This window comes from Myotis yumanensis, unplaced genomic scaffold, assembly GCF_028538775.1.
Source record: "Myotis yumanensis isolate MYYU_CA2020_CCGP unplaced genomic scaffold, mMyoYum1.0.hap1 SCAF_4, whole genome shotgun sequence".
NCBI lineage: Eukaryota > Metazoa > Chordata > Mammalia > Chiroptera > Vespertilionidae > Myotis > Myotis yumanensis.
The window spans coordinates 86048949-86072809 of NW_027223755.1; the positions used below are offsets into that span (position 1 = coordinate 86048949).

The 23861-nt window shown below is 45.8% G+C and overlaps 1 protein-coding gene across 3 annotated transcripts in view; it reads left to right on the plus strand.

Annotated features, from left to right (window-relative positions):
* Window positions 1–23861, plus strand: part of GALNT17 (polypeptide N-acetylgalactosaminyltransferase 17) — a 417411-nt gene that overhangs the window by 374531 nt on the left and 19019 nt on the right. For all 3 annotated transcript variants that reach the window (XM_070412838.1, XM_070412839.1, XM_070412840.1), the window contains exons 7-9: window positions 12337–12522; window positions 14945–15082; window positions 20070–20165. In XM_070412838.1, coding sequence (XP_070268939.1) covers window positions 12337–12522; window positions 14945–15082; window positions 20070–20165 — 420 coding nt within the window. The remainder of the gene's footprint in view (window positions 1–12336; window positions 12523–14944; window positions 15083–20069; window positions 20166–23861) is intronic.

The following is a 23861-nucleotide window of genomic DNA, read 5'->3' on the forward strand; positions in this document are numbered from 1 at the left end:
TGAAGATATTTATGGTTGGCAGGTGGCCTTCCTTGTGGTTATGTGGACCCTTGGATTCTTCCATGTGTGGTTCTTCCACCTTCAACAGGTGACTTCCAAGGTCCCTGTGCAGTGGGAGGGAGGGTAGAGAAGGCACACCAGCTCCTCAAGCACATTAGACCTTGGGTGGCACACCTCCTCTAGGCTCACATGAGAAGTCTTCCAGCACACCTAGCTGCAAGGGAGGCTGGCACGCGGGTGTCCACATTGCAGCCTGTGCCCCAGAGAAGTTGGCCCAGATTTTAGTTCTTTTGGGGACTAAATTAGAAGTTAGAGTTCAATGGAACTGAGATTCATCATTTTCTCAGCATATGAGTATCCCCTCTAGTTGTTAGGATTCTTTCCTGATCAAAGCTCCAATGTTTGCATTAAAAAATTAAAGAGATTGTGAAACCTACTGGTGTTGTAACTCTTCAAGCTGCCAGCCTCCAGCTGCTGGCCCAGATTCCCTTAGGAGACTCATGGTTTTGAAGTTTCATTTTGTGCCAAGACCCAAGCAAACCAAGATCTGTGTTTGTCTTTCCCCCGCTTTAAATTATCCAACATCCCCAAGAGCACTGCATCAAATGAAGGCCCAGAATTTCTGGTCTTTACTCTCCTATGGGGTAGCTTCCTTACCCACAAGACCCCCACCCAGGTGCTTGTTCACTGTCAGCCATTTGCCCCAAGCCCCTGGGCCCTGCTCCATTCTGCAACATGGAACATCATCTCTGTCCCTTTGCTGGCCTATAGCTCATCATCATTTTCAGAAATCCCCCACGTCCCCCACATCCAGTGCATCTAACCCAATTACTAGTCCAACATTTTGAAAGCTAAGTGACATTGTTAGCAGTTTATGCAAAAAGAACAAGCTGGTATGGAATCATCAGAAGGATTCTGAGGTGGCTTCAGTCTTGGAGGAAGCAGTGGGTGACCCAGCTCAGGAAAGCAGGACCAGGGTGCTCCCAATGCTTCAGCAACCCATGAACCTTCTCTTTAACTAATTGACTGCCTGCAAGGGTCTCAGTGTCTTTCTATCTTTTGAGTGGAATGGAAGGTAGACTCACCTTCTGTTTAAATTTAACTTACTCTTTTTCTTTGCCAAGCCTGGGAACCTGAGTGTGTGTTCACTTATCACTGTGGTCCCCTGTGTGTACCAGTTCACAGGGGAAGCAAGTGCATATCATGCTCCTCCTCTTGGCTGCAGGAGAAATTAAAACCTTCCTAGACCTGGACACTGCTTCTTCATGATCTTCTACCATGAAGGCAGTGTGTTGGTGATGCCGTTCTGGTAGGGATGTCCCATCTGCTATGTATGAATGGTGACAGGGATGGCGACAAGTTGGAGGCCTAATACGCTGCCCAATTCCTGGAGCTCCTACAGGAACCGGAGAGGAAGAGCATGAGTGACAACTTCTCGTGTCCTCTATTGATGCCTTTCCTCTCCCTAGTGGCCCAACTGCAGGGACAGGACCCAGAAACCCACACCTCCTCTTTCTGTGAGCATCTCACCCCCAGTGCTGCAGGAATTCCAGGTGGTGCTCAGGGTCCCTCTGACTTTCTCCTAAGTGATTGTCCTTAGTCTCTGAACCTCCATGAATGCCCAACACCACCTTCCACTCTAGGAAATCCTTGACCCTGACCCTCTGGGGGAGAGTAAGAGGGCTGTGGATCTGCCCAGCCAGGTAGGGTAGAACCCAGCCCACCAGAGAGCCCATATCCAATAGCAGGTCTCTACCTTGGGCAAAAGCCTGAATGTGCACAAAGGGGCTCATGGTACCCAGACGGTGAGACCTGCAACCCTGCACCAGAATCAGCAGGCCTCACTCTCACCACAGTCATCAGGTCATCATCTCCAGCTGTCCCTCCCGCGGGCATCACACAGAAGTCACGGTGTCGTCACTGCTCGAGACACAGCTCACTTCATAGCTGCACTTGTGGTCAGCCACTAATAGCTAACTTGGTGTGTGTTTTTTTTCAGCATTTACTGTGAGCCGCCATTGTGCTATTAGTGGCTGACCACAAGTGCACGTTGGTTACCCTGTTCCTTTCTCACAACAACCCTCGGATCAGGTGCTCTAAGTTATCAGCTGCACTTCAAGGCTGAGGAAACCAAGGTTCGGGGATGAGAGTAGCCAGGCTGCCATGTAGCAGAGCCGGATGTGAGCCCAGTGCTCCTCATCTAACACGGACCTTTCATGATTCCATGCTCTACAGTTGCCCAGAAATTGCCTTTGGGAAGCATAGAGCCAGTGGGTCCAAAAGGCCATTGGCACTCTGTTCTGAGCGGTGTCTTACAGGGTCCTCATGCCCACTTCCTGTCTGCAAAGGTGGTCCCTGCCGTCCCTTCGCCAGCTCTCACCACCGTGCCTCTCTCTCGACTTCCCAGCTCTCCCATTGCTGTTGGCTCTGTCTTGGCCTCAGATCCTGGTCTTGGGTGACTGCACCTGACCGCTTGTTGTGTGGGGCTTTTCAAGTTCTGCCTCTATCAGGATGTCTCCACTGATCCCAACTTTGGTATGTACCCTCTGACTCCCAACTTTGTGATCTTGAGTGAGGGTCCTCACATCTCTATCCCCAATGAGGAGGGAGACTGGGCCTCGCCTGGGGAAGAGAGCAGGGGTAGGTAAGTAGCCAGCCAACATTCTCTCCAAGGCATGTCTCAGGCAGGCCCTCTTGGCTGCATTTAATGAATGGAAAGTGGTTACTAGCATTAGATGATGGCCAATGGCAGATGCTTCATCTGGTGGATCTATGGTGGGCTGATTAGTCCTGGTTTTCCCCTAGTCGTAGTCCCAAACTTCTGGCAACGCTCAGCCACGGTTCCCTTCTGCAGATTTCTGGAAAGGATCATTGGAAAGGCCTTTTATTTAGCCCTGACTAAGTTGGTTTCAGGGAGGGAGCTCGGGCACTAGAGACATCGATCACCTTTGAGGGCCTTTGAACCATGGTGATAGGATGCACTCTGACGCATGAGGACATTCTAATTTCCTCCCAGATCTCTGTACATGATCACAAAACTCTGGCCCTTTGGTGTTAAAAACACAATTAAATATTGTTCATTTTTCTCCTTTGGTTAAGCACAGTTCACCTATAATTGCACCCTACCAGATCCTCTGTAATCCTAGGCAAATGTAGACTAACTGACGGGAGAACGTGGGTGCCCAGGTCAGGAAATGAAGGCCCCTCTTCTGGCTGCTTTCTCACCAAGGTTCTAAAGCGATCTTCAGCACTTGCCTAGAATTCTAATTTTAAGCTCTAAGGAAAGAGCAAAGACGGTGAGTAGGACCCCTGTCTAAATTATCTTTCTATCCCTGGCAGCATTTAGCTCTGTGCTCTGGTCTTAGTAAATATGTGCGAGGTATTGAATGGAATGACTGAAGAATGTGAATTATTTACAAGTTAAAGTCATTAATCAGGCTGGGTGCAAAGACAGGTAACATGCTTAACACCTACTTAGTCGGAGCTGCTCTTGCAAAAGGAGGGACTGTCCAAAGGAAGGAGTCAGTGAACAGGGCAGAGATAGGAGGACAGAACAGGAGCAGAGAACGCTGACATGGGGAACTCACTCATAAGTGGTCGGGAAAGAGGGAGTGGAGGGAAAGAGAGGAAGGCAAACAAGTGAGGGGAAGTCAGGGCCCAGCCGACCTAAAAGTGGGCAACTTTGTACTATTTTCCTAACACGGAGGCCCAGGCCCTCTCTGACAATAACATGCTGTAAGGCAGGGGTAAGTTTTAAACGGGTGAGCATAGACCCGGTATTATTCCACCATCCCCCCAATATTATCCTTTTAAGTGCAAAAGCAATAGCGACAAAAATCAAAAGAAGCAAGCTCTCCCAACACTTCTTCCAGGCTCGATAAATCAAGCTGCTTTCCCCGTGCACGTCTCCCCTCCTCTGAATCACATGTCTCTTATAGACTTCATTTTAATTCCTCATCTGGTATTAAGAGAAATGACTGGCATCGACTGGCAACAGAATCCAGGTATTTAATCGTTCTTGTCACTATGGTAGCTAAATTGAGATATGTCTTGAGGTCCATATTTGTAAATCCCTGCTTCTGAGAAACAGTAATAAATAAAGCAGAAGAATTAAGATTGAGTTCTCACAAAAGGACTGTAGGAGCAAAGCCATTACTTGATCGTCCAATTTCGTGGGATAGAATGTGCATCGAAACTGGGAAAAGGCAGCTCACTGTCTCCAGCATGGCAGAAGGGGTGCTGAGGACCAGGGGCATCTCTGGGGGCCCTGATCTTCAGGAGGGTGAGCCCAGGCCTCTGGGAGGTGGGTTACCAGGTTTTCCCTAAAATGATGGGGAGGATGGGAGTAACAAATCAGATGTTCTCTTAGCCAGAAATCTATGTTGCTTTGAACAGATTTTATCAGCAGACAAAAGGCTTAAATTTACCTGCCCTTGGATTACTGAATGGAGTTGTTTCTGTGCTGAATGTTCCTCGGATGTTGTTTTTAACGATGTAAATGGGTTTAAATGGCTTCTGAAGTGATGTCAATCTGCTACCAGGAAGGATTCCTGTCCCTGGAAGGAGAAGGCTGTGAGACTCCCAAAGGCAGGGCTTCCCTCACCCGCCACGGGGAAGGAGAGGGGAGGCCCCACCCAGGACAGGACTTCTAGGTTCTGTGGGTCAGGTACATAGGTCAGGCCTTGAAAGGAGGTCATAGGAGGGAGGATGCTGGGGTTGAAGGCCAGATGCCTCCACTTCTCCTTAGGGGGTGACCTTGAGGGCTACAGGAGTCCCTGTGGCCCCAGAACACCTTATTACCCAGAATGTCTGGAGCTGCTGGTCACAAACCACAGGAAGCCATCAGAGCGTTTAGAGCGTTTATTTAATTCTGGGCTCTTTGACTTCCCTCCCCCCACCTTTTTTTAAAGGGGTAAACTTTTTTTTTCTTATACTCCCAATCTCCATGACAAAACATAGAGAAAAATATAGAGAAAATTGATTGTGTTCTCTTCTCTCCTGAGAGGTGTCGGTGGAATTTCCTGTCCCTTCAGGTATGTGAATTGGGAAGAAAGCTCACTGAACACAGACTGGAGGCCTTCATAGAGAAGGTTTATTTCCTGTGCCCCTTTCTGGCTGCCTCACCAGTTTTAACTCCCTTGGAATGCTCCCATTTGAGTCTCAGTATTTGTCATTCTTTCATCTGATCAATGAAAGAAAGTCCAAACCTAGAAAGAAACTTTGTAAGAGTTTATCTGAGCCAAATCTGGGGACATGCCAGGAAGCAAGATCTCAGTGGATTGAGAAAATGCTCCGGAGAATGGCCACTTTGCAGGTTACTTAGTACATCAGAATCAAAGATAAAACGGAAGGAGGGATACATGGAATTCATTGGTGGTAGGTTAACGAGGCAGGAGAAAGCAATGAGGGAAATCTCAAGGGTTTGATTAAAAAGGAAAATGGAGAATCACATAGTTCTTTTTGTTGGTGGGTACAGGATAGTTAACATTTACCATGTACCGCATATAGAGATGGTGTGCAGGCAGCAGGATAACAATGAGGGGTTTCATGGCCTTGTGCTCTCGTGACAGCCGTTGTGCCTTGAGGGTCTAGGAAAAGAAGATGACTCTGGTATTTCAAAGATATGTTATCCTAGATGTGTAAGAACAATGTACTGGACTCATGTAGGGTAAAGATTGACCTTTGCTAAGGAAGCTGGAGGCCTGGGACGTGACTACCCGCTGTGGCCTGCCCAGTTAGGACTTTATGATCAGAACAGCATATGTGGTTACTCGCGGTCACTGAGCTTGTCAGGTCTGCTATGTGGTCCCTCTTACATTCATAAGAGAAAAACTATACATAACTTGTGAGGATGATGTAGCTCATGAATAGTGGCATCTGTAAGACATCAGAGTAGGACTCTGCATCATTATTGGGTAGACTTCGGACTGCAGAGTTGCTTCGCTAGGTTTGGCTGAGAGCCCTGACTGGACAGTGTGGGGCACCCATGGTTACCATGGGAACAGTTACAGACCTTGTGAGTGAGGATGGTGTAGAGGAGAAAAAAATCTTTCCTCTACCCTTCTAGGTTCTCAGCTGGGGCCCCTGTAACAAAAGACAGGTTAACAAGAGAAGATCAAGCAGATATTGATTAACATGCTTATCTCATATATACCTGGGAGAAACTCAGAAAGGAGTAACTCAAAGGGGTAGCTTAGAATTGGGGTGTGGAGGACACCAGTTAGCTGGGTCACCATTATCATCGTTACTCCCAGGCTAGATTTCCAACCCCACCGTCTCGGGTCTCCTTATGCTTTCTGAGCAGAGGATGTGCTGGATTGTTTCTAGAAGGTTTTTCCACAATCAAGCACTGAATTCACAGGCCAGACTGGCAGGCCAGTGAGCTGCGCTGGCTCTTCCAGACAACCAGTCTCCCCTCAGATGTCCAGGCCTGTGTCTGAAGTGCATGTGTGGACTATGCCTTTCAGAGACCTGGCCACCTCTCTCCCTCTGACATGCTCCTCTCAGCTCCCTCGTCCTGTCTCTCCCCACTCAGCCCCAGGCGAGTGAGGAAGACCAGCATCTCAGCCCAAAGCAGCATCTCGCTTTCTACTCCATACATATGCCCTACAGCCCCTCCATTCATTAATACATTCACATTGTCATTCAAACAAGGATTTATCAGGCACTTACTTGTGTGCCAGGCACAGTGCTCATGGAGCTAGCAGCTAGGAAAGAAGAGAGAAGGTAATGTGCTCACAAAATCACAGCTGTGGTAAGTGCTACATGAAGATGTGATGAGGGCTCTGACTTTCTGGGGGGGCTTCCCTGAGGAAGCAATGGTTGAGCTAAAGGCTAACGTAGGAATTAACTAGGTGGAGAGTGGAGGAGCGAGAGGCAGGGGATAAAAAGATTTTGAAGCTGGAAGGAGTGTGGCACCCGGAAGAATAGAAAGCAGGATTGTTGGGGGAAGTGCAGTGATGATGCTGGTGGGGCAAGGAGATGCAAGTCCTGGAAGGCCACAGTCAGATTTTGGGCTTCATTCTCAGAGCAGTGAGAGCCAGGAAGTGTTCCGAGGCATGGCGCGATCAGATCACACCACCTGCTGCTGAGTGGAGCTGTGGAGTGGTGGTTGCTGTGGTCTAGGTGGCAGCTTAGAGTGATAGTGGAGGAGGAGGTGGTCATGGTGGGTATGATCGGAAGTGAGTGGAGCTGAGCCATGGGGAAGAATCATCATCTGCAGGACTTGGTGGTGGACTGGCCAGTGCTGAGGAATGGAGTGCTCAGGAGAGCACCAGGGTTTCTATCTGGCTCCTGCTGCTTCCTGTTCAATTGGAATGATCGTGGTGTGGGGTGGGGAGAGGGCTCTGGGCTTCCTCCTGTAACAGCATCTGAGGCTCTTTCCAAAATTGCAATGCTCCCGGGGGTGCTTGGAGCATCTCTGAAAAATGGCTTTCACGTAATCATGGCTCTCAATGACAGAGTTGAAAATTATCATTAGGTTACTTTGGCCCAAACCTCCTCATTCCTGAATACTTCCCGCTGCCCATGATAAACAGCTGGTCTCTTAAAATGGGAGGGGATAAGACTTGACCTTGAATATTTGAATTCTTATAGTGGTTCCCAAAGTGGGCCACACAAGAAAATCCACTGGGGTTCAAGAGGGATATAATAACGCTTCCCTTTTCATATCATTTTCAATTTCTATATATATGTTAATTTATCATGTGTAAAATATATTAGTACAGTAGCATGTGCATACAATTTAAAATGGATAAACTAAACATATTGAAGGATATGCTTTAATTTTTTTCCAGAGGAGAATGAATATCAAAAACGTTTGGAGGCCACTGCCTACAAGAATAGATGATATAAGCAAACCAGTCACATTGGTTCTGACTCCTTGGCTTCCCCCACAGCTTTTCACCTGCACCTGGCAGTGGCTTCAGGCTCCCACACTTTCCTCCCTTGCTGACCTCAGTGACAGCGGCCCTGGGAGAGCGTGGTCTGGGGGGCAGCACCTGGCACATTAGATGCCCTGCCTCTTGTCAACACCTGGAACCACTACCAGGCTGAACTGGCTTTGGTCAGGCACAACCTAGCTTCTTCAGCCCCTGTGATATAGAGTCATAACACCACAGCCTCAGAAAAGTCCTAGACGAGTGGTTCCCAAACCTGGTTACACATCACAACATAAAAAGTGGGGGAACTCTTTAAACACCCAGCTCCACCCCTGGAGAATTAGGTTCTTAGGGCTGGGGTGGGACCCAGACATTTATAATTTTTAAAAACTCTCTTAGTGATTCAAAGGCATAGCCAGGCTTTGGAACCAGCCATGTAAGACAATTTCTCATCCTGTCCTTGAAGGAAAGATGTGAGACTTCAACTGAGAAAATAGAGAGGACAATCAGGGAGACCATTGACCAGGCTGAGGTCCAGGGGTAATTCTGGGAATACCAATTTTTCCTAGTTTGATAACACAATCTTTAAGGATCTAAGGAGTTAGTGAAATATTTATTAAATGGTATGAGTTGAATGAATGAAAGAAACATTCATCAGTTGGAAATAAACCAGCATACCCTTGAAGACTTTCTCCCTCTCCCTCTCCCTCTCCCTCTCCCTCTCCCTCTCCCTCTCCCTATCCCTCTCCCTCTCCCTCTCCCTCTCTCATGATGGTGGAGATACCAATGCCACCTGCCCACTGGCATCCCACTCCCATAGTGTCCTCTTCTTCTTCCAGGGCATCAATTGTTCTGAAGCAGAAGAGATGTGTTTTGTCTAAGATTTCTTAGAGCCTAGAGTTTTCTCTCTCTCTCTCTCTCTCTCTTTCTCTCTCTCTCTCTCTCTCTCTCATTTTTGTTTTGTTTTGTTTTGTTTTTCCCCCTTTTCTTACCTATCTCCTTACCCCTCTCCCCTTTGGAAACTATCAGCTTGTTTTCTTTATCTATGGATCTGTTTCTGTTTTGTTTTGTGTATCCATTTGTTTGGGGTTTTTTGTTCACATATAAGTGAAATCATATGGTATTTGTCTTTCTCTGTTTGACTTACTTAGCAAAATACCCTCTATCAGCGGTTTTCAACCTGTGGGTCGCGACCCCTGAAAATACATCCTGCATATCAGATATTTACATTACGATTCATAACAGTAGCAAAATTACAGTTAAGAATTAGCAACAAAAATAATTTTATGGTTGGGTCACAACATGAGGAACTGTATTAAAGGGTCGCGGCATTAGGAAGGTTGAGAACCACTGCTTCCATTCATGTTCTTGCAAATGGCAAGATTTCATTTTTTTTTCTGACTAATATTCCATTGTATATATGTACCACATCTTATTTATCCATTCATCTATCAGTTGACACCCAGGTTTCTCCAGACAGAGAGGGACTGTGGTGATGTTATAGGAATCTGGGCCAGTGTCTACCATGGTAATTCACTCTCTTTTCTGGGTCCAACAGAGTCTGAGAACCCCTTGCCCCACCCCAGACTATATAGGAAGATCAGAGTGGCTGTGAGTTGGTTCTCACTGAGCATGCCAGCTGATATCCACATGGCAGATCCCAGCACAGGAAGCCAGGTTCCTGCCACACAGGACAGGAGTGTTGCATTGCCTGCCTCCCAGCCTGGGACATCATCACTCCCTTGTCATTTAAGAGATTTGGGATCTGACACAGGGTGCAACCAAGCTCCTCTTCCCTTCTCACCTCTACTAACAAGGCCTCTTGAGCCTTCTCGTGAGCATAATCGCACTGCGGGCTTTGGAGCAATACTGACCTTGGTCTGGACAGCTTACCAAGGATTGGCACCAAATAGGCCTGGTTGCAGGTTCTGTTCCCACTTGGTGGCTCTGTTCTCGGAACTGGGTTCCTGGCTTTTGCTGAGGCTTTTCATATACCTGCACCTGTGATCCCTGCTTGGCACCCACCCCTTCTTGGCTTTCCTCAGTCATCCTGAACCTCCCCAACTCAGAATCCAACCCTGGAATTTCTTTTCTCCATCTCTCTGTGGACTTATTTATCTGTCTATCGATTGATTTATTTTGTCACAGCTTTGTTGAGATATTCACATACCATTATAATTCACCCATTTAAAGTGTACAACTCAGTGGCTTTTTAGAATATTTAGAGTTATACAGTGATCAACACAATTTTAGAAGATTCTGTTCACCCTAAAAAGAAACCTCATACCTACCAGCAGTCACTCTACTTTCTCCAAACCTACCCCCAGCCCTAGGCAACTGTCAATTTACTTTCTGTCTCTATGGATTTTCTTATCCTAGACATTTCATGTAAATGGAATCATGCAATATATGGTTCTTTGTGACTGGCCTCTTTCACTTAGCATAATGTTTTCAAGGTTCGTTCATATAGTAGCATGTATCAGTATTCCATTTATTTTTATTGCTAAATAATATTCCATTGTATGGCTATACCACATTTGTTTATCCATTCATCAGTTGAACATTTGTGTAATCCAAGGTCATGAAAATATGCTCTTGTATTTTTTTCTAAGAGTTCTACAGTTTTAGCTCTTACATTAAGTCTTTGATCCATTTATAGTTAATTTTTGTAGAGGTAGTGGCCCAAAGGCATTCTTTTGCATTTGTCCAACACAATTAAAAGACTATTCTTTTCCCCCATTGAATTGTCTTGGCACCCTTGTTGAAAGCTGAATCTTTAGATCAGTTTGGGGAGTATTGCCATCCTAACAATATTAAGTTTTCTCATTGGTGAACACAAGCGTATTTTCATTTATTCCGTGAATCTTTTTAAAAAATATTTATTTATTTGAGAGGGAGGGAGGGAGGGAAGGAAGGAGAGAGGGAGGGAGAGAGGGGGGAGGAGAGAGAGAGAGAGAGAGAGAGAGAGAGAGAAAGAGAAAGAGATATAAATTCATTGTTCCACTTATTTATGCACTTATTGGCTGTTTCTTGTATGTGTCCTGACCAGGGATCAAACCCACAACCTTGACCCATTGAGACAACATTCTAACCAACCAAGCTACCCAGCCAGAGCCCCCTGAATATTGAAACTATCAAATGCCTATAACTGTAGAACTTCATGTCTTTTTTGCAATATTTTGCCTCCCTGACTTGACTTCCTTGTAATGGGTCTGTCTCAACCCAAGGGGACACCTAGTTATTAGGTTGCAAATCAAACTAGTCTGAGCCACCACTGTCTACAAATCCCTTAGCTCACTGTCTCCTCATTGAAGGCATGAGCAGTGAGAGAAGATTCTTGGTGATGGGGAGAATGTTCCAGAGGTATATGATTTCCCTGTGATATAACCAGAGTTGGAAAATAGAAACAGAGGATCACACACATCTGAATTGTGCCACCAAATTTAATCAATAAAGGCCCAGGAGAGGTGGACAAATCCTCAAGCATGCAGGTTTCCGGGAGACTAAAGGTGGAATGGCTTGAAATGACCCCGTCTGGGAGGAGCATACTTTGTGCCGACCTGAGTCAGTTCACCAGCACACTGTCATTTATGGAGAGTACACAGGAGCTCACAGCAGTACATCTCACAGGTCCCTGAAATTTCTCTGTGTCTTCTTCCTCTTTTCCCAAGAAGCAAGGCATTTCACTTTCACAAATTAATCCTCTGGGCAATCAGACATGCTTTGTTTTTCCTGCCTGGGACTGAGAGTTGTTGGATGGCCCAGCTTTCCCCTGGAAGCAGGACCTGGGAGCCTGGATGCCTGCCATGCCCAGGCAGAGAACAGCAGGGGTCGCTTCCTTGGGCTTTCGCATCTCTCAAAGGCAACCATCATTCCAGCCTTCCACCTGAATACTCCAGGAACAGTGATCCTGTACATGATCTTATTGGGGTGGATGCTTCCAGAATGCCGGGCACCTGTGCTCTCGGGACTCCACATTGGAGCATATTAACAGTGCAGAACTATACCCCTGTATACTTTGTGCTGATGTGAACAAAGATGGTCTGTTTTTTAGTTTGAATTTTCCAGTCTAGATCTGCAGGGCACAGTTCCCGCAGGTGCGGGGGAAACTTTCGTGGATGCCAATGCACTACTAAGAACAGAGAAAGCCATGTGTCCCCGGGAGCACCTTTATGGGCCACTTTTATCCAGAGCTGAATTTTAATATTCTAGACTATTATATCTATAAAATTCCCGCAAATCTTCTTTTCTACCTGTTTTAATCAGGTTAGCTTAGGTTAGGTTAGGTTGTTAGGGCTGCGGTTACAAATGAACCCTGAAATCTCATATGGCTTTATATGTTAAAATGTTATTTCTCACTCATGCTAGGTCTCCTGAGCCATTGCCTTGGGACCTCGGGGAGGGGCAGTGACAGCTGGGAATGCCTGTCAGGCTAACGAAGTCCTTGCACCTCCAGGTATGGCTCTGCGGGGGCAGCATGGAGGTCCTGCCTTGCTCACGGGTGGCCCACATCGAGCGGAAGAAGAAGCCATACAATAGCAACATTGGCTTCTACACCAAGAGGAATGCTCTCCGGGTGGCTGAGGTCTGGATGGACGATTACAAGTCTCATGTGTACATAGCGTGGAACCTGCCGCTGGAGGTAGGGTCCAGCAGCCCTCCCCATCTTCCAAGTGATCCTTGTGTTGGACGGGACATTGGTCCCTTTAATAAGCTGATGCTTCCTCCCTGGAAAGATGCTCAGACTTGCAAAATTATGAACACATTTTGAGGGGGTCCACAGAGCTCCAGTTTTTAGAACCCTCACTGTACAGGGGGACGGTGACAACAGAAACCTCAAAATCTATTGACAAGGACTAGAAGGGTCATATTGGGTTAGTCTCAGTCTTATTACAGTCATCTGGATGCCCTGCTCTGAACATGCACTGTGTTCAGAAGATCCTTGCCCAGAACTTTTGGCACCAGACCCTGTCATCTGCTCTAACGGCTTGCCCTCCCGTGGAGCTCCAGCTGCCTCGTGACAGGTGCCCCCACTGTCTGCTGAATCCCTTGTTTCCATGGCTCTTCAGCTCTTCCCCTTATTCTGCCCAGAAGGTAGCCTAGGAAAATGCCCGTGTTACTGCAGCCCTTTGAGTCCCAGCCCCGCCATCTACTAGTTAGGAGATCTTGAATGAATCCATTTAGACAGCCTTTGTACCTTGGGTTCCTCAGCTGTAAAACAGGGATAATAGCAGGTCCTCCTTCCGAGATGGTTGTGAGAACTAAATCTAAAGTACTAAATCTAAGTACCGGTGACATCCTTAGAGCAGCGCCTGGAAGGGATATGGGAATGCCGGTGCGTGTTGTTTGTCCTCCACGGCACAGCAGGGTGAGCCGAACCCCCAGCCACAGCTGGGTTTACCTTGTCAGCCAGATGTCCAAGCCATGCCCTTGAGAGGATTGCCTAGAATGTTCCTGCTGAGAAATGGTAGCCCCTGTGTTTCAGGAGGCGGGAGCCCAAAACAGCAGAAATGCAGTTGCATATGTGCGAGGTCTGTGGATAACGAAGATAAAAGTGAAGAATTTATATCACTGTTGTTACAGTTGTGGAAATAAGGTTCTACAGTATTGAAAACCCCCATGGCAGTGTAGTGTTTTGAGCTGAAACACTGTAAGTGATTTTACATGTTATGATATCAAGATAGGCAACATCTGGTGAGCCCTTACTATGTCCCAGGCACTAGATAAGTTCCTTATTTGTAAGATCTCATTTAGCCCTCAAAACAACCTCGAGACTTAGGAACCATCTGCCTCGGTTTCCTCATCTGTACAACAGGGATTGTTCACATTTATCTCCTAGGGCTCCTGGGAAGCTAAACATGAGGCTTAGAACAGAGCATGGCAAAAAAAATTAAGTGCTCAGTAAATGCTAACCTGATGTGAACCTAATGTGATGTCCATTTTATAGATGGATAAACTGAAACTCTGGAGGTTAAAAGTGACTTGCTTATTAAGGCCCTGCACATAGCATGTGGCGGGGAGGGATGTGAAATCCAGTCTTCATTCACCTCTGCCCGCACCCTGTGATGTCAGCAGAATAGGTGTTATTTTTCCCATTTTGCAGATGAGGAGCTGTGACCTAGAATGGTGGTGTGACTGAGAGTCCGAAGACGTCAGGGCTGCCGACTATCCCAATGCCTTCTCCATCATTGCAAACAACCTCTGTCCCTAATGCCAGTGTCCCCTTCCACACTTTTCACAAGTGACCATTCTCATTAATCATGCTAAGTAAATTAAAACAAAGACTTAAATATCGGTGCCCAGGTTTTCTTTTGAATTTTAATGTTTGACATTTAAAGGGCTGTTCCTTTGGAAATCATTGTTTGGCTGCTGAGGATGAAGTCTTAATGAAATCATTGAACTCTCCTGGACCCCCCAGATGCTGCCTGGCCTCCCCGCCTCTGTGGAGAGCAGCCTGCATCCCCTAGTTCAGGGCCATCTTGTGGCTGAGTTTGTGGAGTCATATTTCAGCTACTTTATTTCTCCCTGTCAGCACACAGCAGCCCATTACAGGTTCATTTCTGTAAAAGCAGAGTGAATTATTCATTAGGACATTATTACAAGCTTTGCGATGGAAAATTATTTTCACTTCTGCATAAATGAACTCCACAAAGGGCCAACAAAGGGGGAAATTACACCTGTGCAGAAAAGAAAGACAGGAGGTGGTGTAGAGGCATCTATTTTCTTGTCTTAATCAAATAATTTCTCTAATTGGCTCGGATAGTCACTCAGGAAATGTGGGAGAGGCGCAGCTGGGAATACAGGGTGCCCCATGGGGTGTCCCGGGACCCCTTTCGCACAGCGATGATCGGGGCAGCTGATTGGGGACCGAGTGATGCGCTCAGAGGACGGAGTGTCTAGCTTGGGAATAGATGATCAAATAGGTGCCCTTCTTCCGACCTTCCAAGTAAGCATGCAGAGAAATTAAGATTTCTCTCTGACTGTTTTCCCGAGCGTGACGCCACCTGTGCTCTTCGGCCAGAGCTCCCCGGTCACTAATGCCCTTTGCTTCTCTCTCCTTTCAGAACCCAGGAATCGACATAGGTGATGTCTCTGAAAGAAGAGCCTTAAGGAAAAGTTTAAAGTGTAAGAATTTCCAGTGGTACCTGGACCACGTTTACCCAGAAATGAGAAGATACAATAACACCATTGCATACGGGGAGGTAATTAAGACCATACATGCTCTCAGCTTGGCTGGCTGAGCCATGGGTTGTATATTGCTTTGATGGGGGGAAATAAGGAACAGAGTCATTCATTCATTTACTCTTGCATTCATTCATTCATTCGTTCAGTGAGTGGATTTTGATGGTGCAGTCCCTGACAGCAGGGCTCTCACAGCTGGTAGAAGAGACTAAAGGAATGTTACAGTGGGGCATGGGCCATCCTTCAGCCTGTGGTGTGGAGTGGCTGATGAGTATCTTTGGGACATTTGGATTTTGAAGTCCCCTGGGGCCTGTAAATGGGACATTCACTAGGAAGTTGGGTATAAAGTGAAGCGGGGACTGGAGCTCTCCATTGCTCAATGCTGTGGCCCGGAGCCATTTACCACCAAGAAAGGGTGTAGATGCACTTCTCGGATTTCCTATGATGAGATAATATCACCTTTCTACACCTGAATTTTTTCTTATTATACATGTCATAAATACAGGTTTTAGAAAAGTTTTAAAATAATAATAATAGCAATGAACACTTACTGGGTGCTTTCAAAATGCCATGCACTATTCTAAGTGCTTTTTACATATGAATTCATTTCACTGTCACCTTATGAGGGAGTAGTATTATTTCCCATTGTATTGATAAGAAAGCTGAGACCTAGAGAACTTAAATGAATTACCTAAGTTTTACAGCCTATCAGTCAAGTAGCTGGGATTGGATCTAGGCATAGATAATGTGTACATTTTGATGTATGGTCTTCTTTATTGTGTGTGTATATTATTTTTTTACTAAAAATATATATTTTATATACTCACATATGTGCATTTTATACACACATTCTCCATCTCTGAGTATAGACTGATGCTAGCAAGGCTCTCTTTGACTTAGCGTGTTTACTCCTTCTGTAGCTATGAATTTTCCTACTTTATGCCTGGTGCCTTTTGGATGACATTGGTTAATAAAATTATATAGTTTTTTAAGTGTACAGGTCTATAACACATCATCTGTATATTGTATTATGTGTTCACCATCCCAAATCAAGTCTCCTTCCATCACCATTTATCCCCCCCTTTACCTTATTCTACCTTCCCCCACCCACCTTTCTCTCTGGTAATCACCATACTGTTGTCTGTGTCTGGGAGTGTGTGTGTGTGTCTGTGTGTGTGTTTGCTTAATCCTTTCACCTTTTTCACCCAGCCCTCCAATTCCCCTTCACTCTGACAGCTGTCAGTCTGTTCTCTATGAGTCTGTTTCTTTTCTTTTTCTTTTTTTATTGATTTCAGAGAGGAAGGGAGAGGAATAGAGAAACATCAATGATGAGAGAATCATTGATCGGCTGCCTCCTGCACTCCCCAAACTGGGGATTGAGCCCACAACCCCAGCATGTGCCCTGACCAGGAATTGAACTGTGACCCACTGGTTCATAGGTCGACGCTCAAGCACTGAGCCGTGCGGGCCGGGCCTATGAGTGTTTCTGTTTTGCTTGTTAGTTCATTTTATTCATTAAATTCCACTTATGAGTGAAATCATATGGTACTTGTCTCTCTCTGGCTTATTTCAGTTAGCATAATGCTCTCTAGGTCTACCTATGCTGTCACAAAGGGTAAGATTTCCTTTTTTATGGCTGAGTAGTATTCCATTGTGTAAATATACCACAGCTTTTTTATTCACTCATCTATAGATGGGCCCTTGGGCTGCTTCCAGATCTTGGCTATTGTAATCAACTCCAGGTTAAACCATCAGGGTCCAGGCGAGGTGTCTCTCCTGAACGGGAATTAGGAAAGGGAAGCTTGCTTCTTGCAGGCGCAATCTGTGTCATGCAGACTCCAGAGCCAGCCTGCTGGATGAATCCACTACCCAGAGTGGCTCCTCTCAGCTTTCATTCCTTCATCTGTGAAGTGGGGGAAGGAAAATGCTTACCGCATGGGGTTGTTGGGAAGATGAAACGATGTGTTCTTAGAACAGTAACTGGCACCCAGCAGTAATTATTAATAGGTCCTTGTCTTTTCTTCTTCAAATAAAAAAGCATGGTTTGGGGGTATTTTGTTTGTTTGTTGTTATCAAAGTAAGATCAAACATAAAGGAAGCATTGGAAAATGGTGGGCAGTGAATGGATTATTTGTAAGACAATTAGGTAAATTGCCTAGCTCTTTGGAAAAGAAAACAATTTAGATTCTAACAGCTTGCCATATCCCGAAGTGAATTTCAGATGAGCTATAGCATTAAATGAAAGAAAAGAAACCATAGGGAAATAGATATGAATCTAATCTCTAAAAGGGGAAGGAAGGGCTTTCTAAGAATCAAAGCCATGAAAGAAAATGCAAAGGAAAAGGATAATGGATCTGAGCTCATAAATATTAAAGTAATCTATACATCAACCAAATAGAGAAATATCTGCCGAACTGGAAATAGGTATGCCATAAATACTGTAGATGAATGGATAGTATCATTAATATATAATGAGCCCTGAAAATTGATTTAAATAAAAAATTTAACCTAAATAAGAAAATTTAAAATCCCAGAGAAAAAGAAAGTACAAAAGAAAATACAATAGTTGAAAAACACATGAAAATTTCTAATTTATTTTATAATCAAAGAAGTGAAAACTAATTTTAAAATACATTGCGGTAGCTTTTCTCCTACTACCGAGTGAACAAATACTCATTGTTAGAATATGTGCTGGTGCTTTGCCAGCAAGGTCTTGGTAATATGAAAAGCCACATATCCTCTCGTGAGAGTGCAAATTGAAATGAGCTTTTTAAAAAGCAATTTGAACCGCATGTATCACAGGGCTTAATGATAGCCATTCCGCTCTTCTCCTAAGCAAATAATCTGAAATGAGGACACAGATTTGAGGGTAAAATTGTTCATCTTAGTGACTTTTTTTTTTTTGATAAAAAATTCTGAATCTGACTTGAAGGTTAGTTAAATATACTATCTTAATGGTTTGAATATAGTTTGTAGCTATTTCAAAAGGTTTGTACAAAAGTTTAATGACTTGAGAAAAGTATTGATAATGTGATTCTTAAAAGCAAGTGGGACAGGCAGTTTTGTGTGGGGACTTTTTCATGTCTCCCAGGTATCACTAGTGTTTATGTGATAAGATTATAATTAGAAGGACAAAATCGTATTAACCAAGGAAGAATAAAAATGGGGAAATGTGGGCAGATGGCCTCTTTTCAGTAATACCTTTAATGCATACATTCTGTAGAAAATATAAAGATGAAAACAAAACTTACTCCCAATTCCCAGGCATTGTTAACATTTTCAGCACCTTCAGTTTGCTGAGCTCACCATTATCTGAAATGTGTTTCAGATGGACTATTGCATTAAATGAAAAAAAAAATCACACTAGTCAAATTTAGTTTGTAACAAAATCTACCATTATGTAGATACCACTGTTTTTTAAAATATATTTTTATTGATTTCAGAGAGGAAGGGAGAGAAAGATAGAGACATCAATGATGAGAGAGAACCATTTGCTGCCTCCTGCACTTCCCCCACTGGGGATAGAGCCTGCATCCTCAGCATGTGCCCTGAACGGGAATCGAACCGTGACCTCCTGGTTCATAGATTGACACTCAACCACTGAGCCACACCAGCTGGGCTATTTGCATTTTATGCATTCGTTAAGAATAACTTTGTAGTCAAATTCAGTTCAGTGACAAAATTTACCAACATTCAGACAAGTGTAATTTAATGCTTACAACTGGTAGTTCTTGTCACCACACCAGACCCCAGCCAGTGATGAAGGGAGACAGACGCCTCTGAGCAGATGTCAGCCCTGGCGTTTCTGCCTCACTGGACATCCAGTGCCAGTGTCCAGGCTTACTTAGGCAATCATTCACTTTTCATTCATTTTAAAATATTTTTACCTATATTATCTAGAATGTCTTAAAATAATTTTTAAAGAAAGGTGTGTGTATGCTTTATATCCTGACTGTTGCATGTATGAGACACTGCCTTCCTACATGCAAAAGCATGTCAGTGTGCACGAAACATGGGGCCACCAACTCCCCTGCTTAAAATACTATGGTCGGTCCATACTGCCCTCATGGCCTGGACTGCCCTAGCCCCTAGTTCACTTTTTCACTTCTTTTTTTTTCCTTTAGGCATTATTATATGAAATATAACATATACAGTGTGCATAAAGCATACATGTGCAGCGTAACAATATAAAGCAAACATCCACATAGCTACTACCTGGCTGAAAAACAGAACGTTGCCAGCATCATTCCCACTATCCCTTTTAGCATTTAGCTCAGGAGCCACCTCCCCTCCGTCTCTGAACCCCACTTGTTGATTTACCCAGTTAGTTCGGTTTCCATGGAGAACATAATCTGGAGGGGACCGTGTACATGGAGAAGGCCAGCATTGCTGTTTTCCCGCTGGTTGAGATTGCAGGGTGGTGGGCGGGATGGACATCCACATAGAACACAGTGCACCTGGAGGCCAAATTAGGGGACTTTTGTCTGTTCCTCCGAAGGTGCGTTCTGAAACACCTGGTGCCTGGCCCGGTGTCTGCATTCAGTAGATATTTTTTGAATATACAAATAAACATTGCTGGAGTCTGCATGGTGGAAAGGCCTTTGTTTGCTTTTTGATGACTGTTTTCCATGCCTCTGTGTCAGTAATGAACTGAGAAGCTGACCTGTGATTCCCAATGTTATTAAAACCAGCGTTGGTGCTGAAGCCCACTTTGGAAAACCAATGGCTGACCAGTGTTTCTTTGTCCAAATGTTTCCTGAGATCCTTTTTCATGTTGGGGAGGGGGAGCCATGTGGATGAGGGTCACAGACGCAGGATTGGTGTCCACGGCATCCACTGAAGGGCTCTGCTAGAGGAATTACCTCGCAGACGCAGGCCTTGGTCCACTTGGGGTGTCGCTGGACTTCCCATTGAGTGGCTGGGACCGTGACCTGGTGGAATGGTAGTTGGGCAGCAGCAGCTCCACCAGATGAGCTCTGATGGATGATGTTTTTCCTGTTCCTGCAGCTTCGCAACAACAAGGCAAAAGATGTCTGCTTGGACCAGGGGCCACTGGAGAACCACACAGCAATACTGTACCCATGCCACGGCTGGGGACCCCAGGTAGGAGCATCCCTGACCAGGAAAAGAGTAAATTCAGCGGCTCACAGGGGATTTGTGGGACTTCTGTTGTCTTCTACCTGGGTAGTTGTTACCTGTTCTGTGGGGAGAGTTCTGGTTGTTTCTCTGTGAGTCAGGGAAAAGGTACACAAGTGGTTAGATCAGCACAGATATTGAGAGGATCAACGGGCATGGGTCATACAGAAAGGAAAATGTAAACTGGAGGATCATTTGCTAGTAGGGAAGAGTATGTGTTGTAATTATACCAAAAGCCTGCTTACAACTTCAAAGAAAGAGTTAGCACATTCCCTGGTGAAAACCTGATTGACATGTCCACCCTGAAAGGCCACCATCAGTTTGATCAGAAGAATGACCTGGTCTGGAAGTGTTGGTGCGAGAGCCAGGTGCCAACTGGGAAGGAGGAAGGTGCTTGCAGTGCATTTCAGAGAACACGTGTTCTCTGATCTCTTATTAGAACACACAAGATACCTCAAAAAGGACAGAATGATCAACCAACAAAGTGAAAACAGAGCCTGATAAATGAATTTTCTTTGACAGCTTTGTGCTAGCCAATGGTGGGTGTGTGTGTGGGGGGGGGGGGGTGTGCGTGCGTGTCCACACACACACACACACACACACACACAAAGAGCTTAGCAGAAATTCTCAAAGATTAGGAATAAGCATATCCAAAAATGTCATTCCACTTGCCATTCATAAAAATTTAAAACATTTTTATGTCAATCAATAGCAATAAAGGGCAAGCTACAACTTGGGAAAACATTTATTATTCAGCTCCAGAGGAGTACTAGATGTTTGGTTCAAAGCCAGACTCACAGATTCTCCTGTGAAAGGAAGACACTGGACAAATTACCCTGAAACCTCCCGTTGTCTCTCTCATGTCCTATGAACACACCGATTCACATGGAAATTTACATTCATACACAAGTACTCATGCATGCATAAAGGCTCACAGTTTTGTCTGCTCAGAGAACTTTGTTTCCCATTAAGCCAGGACCTGGAAGGAAGAGTTGTGTTCCCTCTACTCTCACCACAAGTAGTTCTCATAGTCCAGACCCTCACCCTTCAAGGTGATGGGTCATTCGAAGGAGAAATGCCAGACAAGTCAAGTCTTGAATCCTTCGGTCCTTGCAACCACTCTGGGAAGTAGCAGACAGCTACTGAGGCATGAAGGGAAAAGTGCCTGTTAGCAAAGCAGGCTAGAATCCAAGCCCTCTAGCACAACCAAAGCATTTTAAGTTCAAATGTAATCTCTTTAATTCAAGATTGATTACTGGGCCTTACCAGAATTTACAATTGGCTAAAACTGCCGTGGAGAGCAGGAGAATGGCTGGGTAGACGGGCTCCTTCCCATTGGGAAATGGGGGTGTTAGCATCAAAGGCAGCATGGACTAAAGAATCCAGTGAGTGTCTTCATCCATTCATTCACTCGTTCTCTCAGCAGATACATCTTGATCACCTACTGCGGGTGCTAGTCACAATTGTATTTGGTAGCTGATAAGATATCCACCCTGTTCTCAAGTGGTTTACACTTGAGGGGGAGAGACAAGTAAAGAGGCAGGAAGCCTACGGCATAGTAAGTGTGGAAGGAGCAAGATAGCTCAGGGCGCTGGGTGCTGGGAGACAGAGGTGCCCTGTTTGCCCGGGGCTTAGAATGCAAGAGGGAAAGAAGTGCTGAGAGAAGGGAGATGGAGAGGCAGATCTGCAGCGGCCTGATAATGCCCCACAGCACAGGTGCCCACACGTCAGTGTGCCGGGGAATCACCTGGAAGGCTTGTGAAAGCACCCACTACTGGGCCCCACCCCCAGAGATTCTGAGTTAGGAGGTTGGGGTAGGGTCTGAGATGTTGTGTTTCTAACAAGTTCCCAGATGATGCCAGGGATGCTGGGACTTGACCCTGAGGGCAATGGAGAGTCACTGTAGGGCTCACCTTGGGGAATGATATGTTTAGACTATGCACAGAGACCCGGAGAAGTTCAGAGAGAGACGGACGCTCTTGCCACGTAGCTGATTATGGATTGGCAGACCAAATTAGGCTGCTCGTTGCTGCCTCCAGTTCTAGGATGCATACTATAAGTCGGCCATGTTTGTCTCCCATCAACTGATTTTTAAAAATATATTTTTATTGATTTCAGAGAGGAAGGGAGAGAGAAACATCAATGATGAGAGAGAATCATTGATTGGCCACCTTTTGCACACCCCACACTGGGGATCAGGCCCGCAACCCTGGCATGTGCCCTGACCGGGAATCGAACTGTGACCTTCTGGTTCATAGGTCGGTCGATGCTCAACCACTGAGCCATGCCGGCCGGGCAATACTTTAAAGTAAGTCTAATGCTGTGTTTTGCTCTACCATGTGTTCAGAATTAGAGTGCACTCTTGGTACTACCCTCCGGCTGCCAGGCTGCCCCTCCCCTGGCTCCTCAAGGTTTCTCTCCTTCCTCCTAATAGCTCCCTCTATGCCAGGAGTCATTCCCCACCAGTCACGTGCCTGGGCATCTTTTAAAACTGCTTCATAAAGTGCTGTGGGTTAATGGAGACTAATTCAAAGCTCTGTAATAAGGCAACTCCCAGAAGAAGGAATTGGTGTTCCATGGACATTGTTAGCTTAATTAATGGACTCTGTTGTAATTTATTGTCAAACAGCAATTAAACAGAGATAAAATAGGCACTGAGGAGGGTAATTTCCTGTCTTGTAACAGGTGTTTGTCAACAAGATGGAAATGGTTCCCAGCCATTCAGAGAGCCCGTTCGCTGGTGGGTGTCTGCCAGCGAGCTCATGACCAGCCTTGGTTTGGTCTGGTTACTAATTTGGATTAGACAAACATTTATTTCTTTTTTGAGCCTAACCTTCATTTAAAAATAGGATCTCAAGGACACAGCAGCCTTTGGTGTTAGCTTGACCCCATTTAGAGCAGAGTCTTGTTCAAGGATGTGACAGCTCCTCACCCCGCTGCAGGCTGCTGCCATCCTGGGCCCAGGTCCGGGGGGTCCCCACGCTGGAGCAGCCAAGGTCGCCCCACAGGGGCAGAGGCTGTGGGAATGGCCTTCTTGGCAGCCCCTCCCTGTGTTCTCTCTCAGCCGACCCCCTTACACTCCCCATCTGCTGCTTCTGATTCCCTTGGTGGCAAAGGTCAAAAAGAGAGAAAGGGGTGGGCAGTGCTGCCCTGAGGGGCTCGGGGGCATGGAGCATCTTCCTGACCCCTTAACACTTCCAATGGCTCTGGAGCTTCTCTAAGCTGAGCAGTTTGCCTGAGGGCCCTGCCGTGTAACAGGCTGCAGTGAGGTCCAGGGCCACAGGTTGGGGCCCTGCCTACAGACAGCTCTGAGCACTCAGGCCAGAGGCCTGGCTGGGCTGATGCAGGGAAGCAAGATGCTGCCGCTGATAAACCCATTTCTATTTTAGTAACACATTCAGTGCCGTCTCGTAGGTAGTGACTGCCCCCTTCACTGATGAGAGACTCATGTAGTGTGTTCTGTCCCACTCTTCAAACTCAAGCTCTGTGACTCCTGAACTTGGGCACTCTGCTCTGCTGTCTGGGGAGCATGTCTCCAGTCCTCGAGCCCCCAAATGTTCTCTAGCCCATAGCCGGCCATGGTAGAAAGAGCTGAGCAAGCATAGAGCCAATGCTAGGGAAGTGGAATGTCAGAGCGAAGGAGAGGAGGTGGGGGGGGCATAC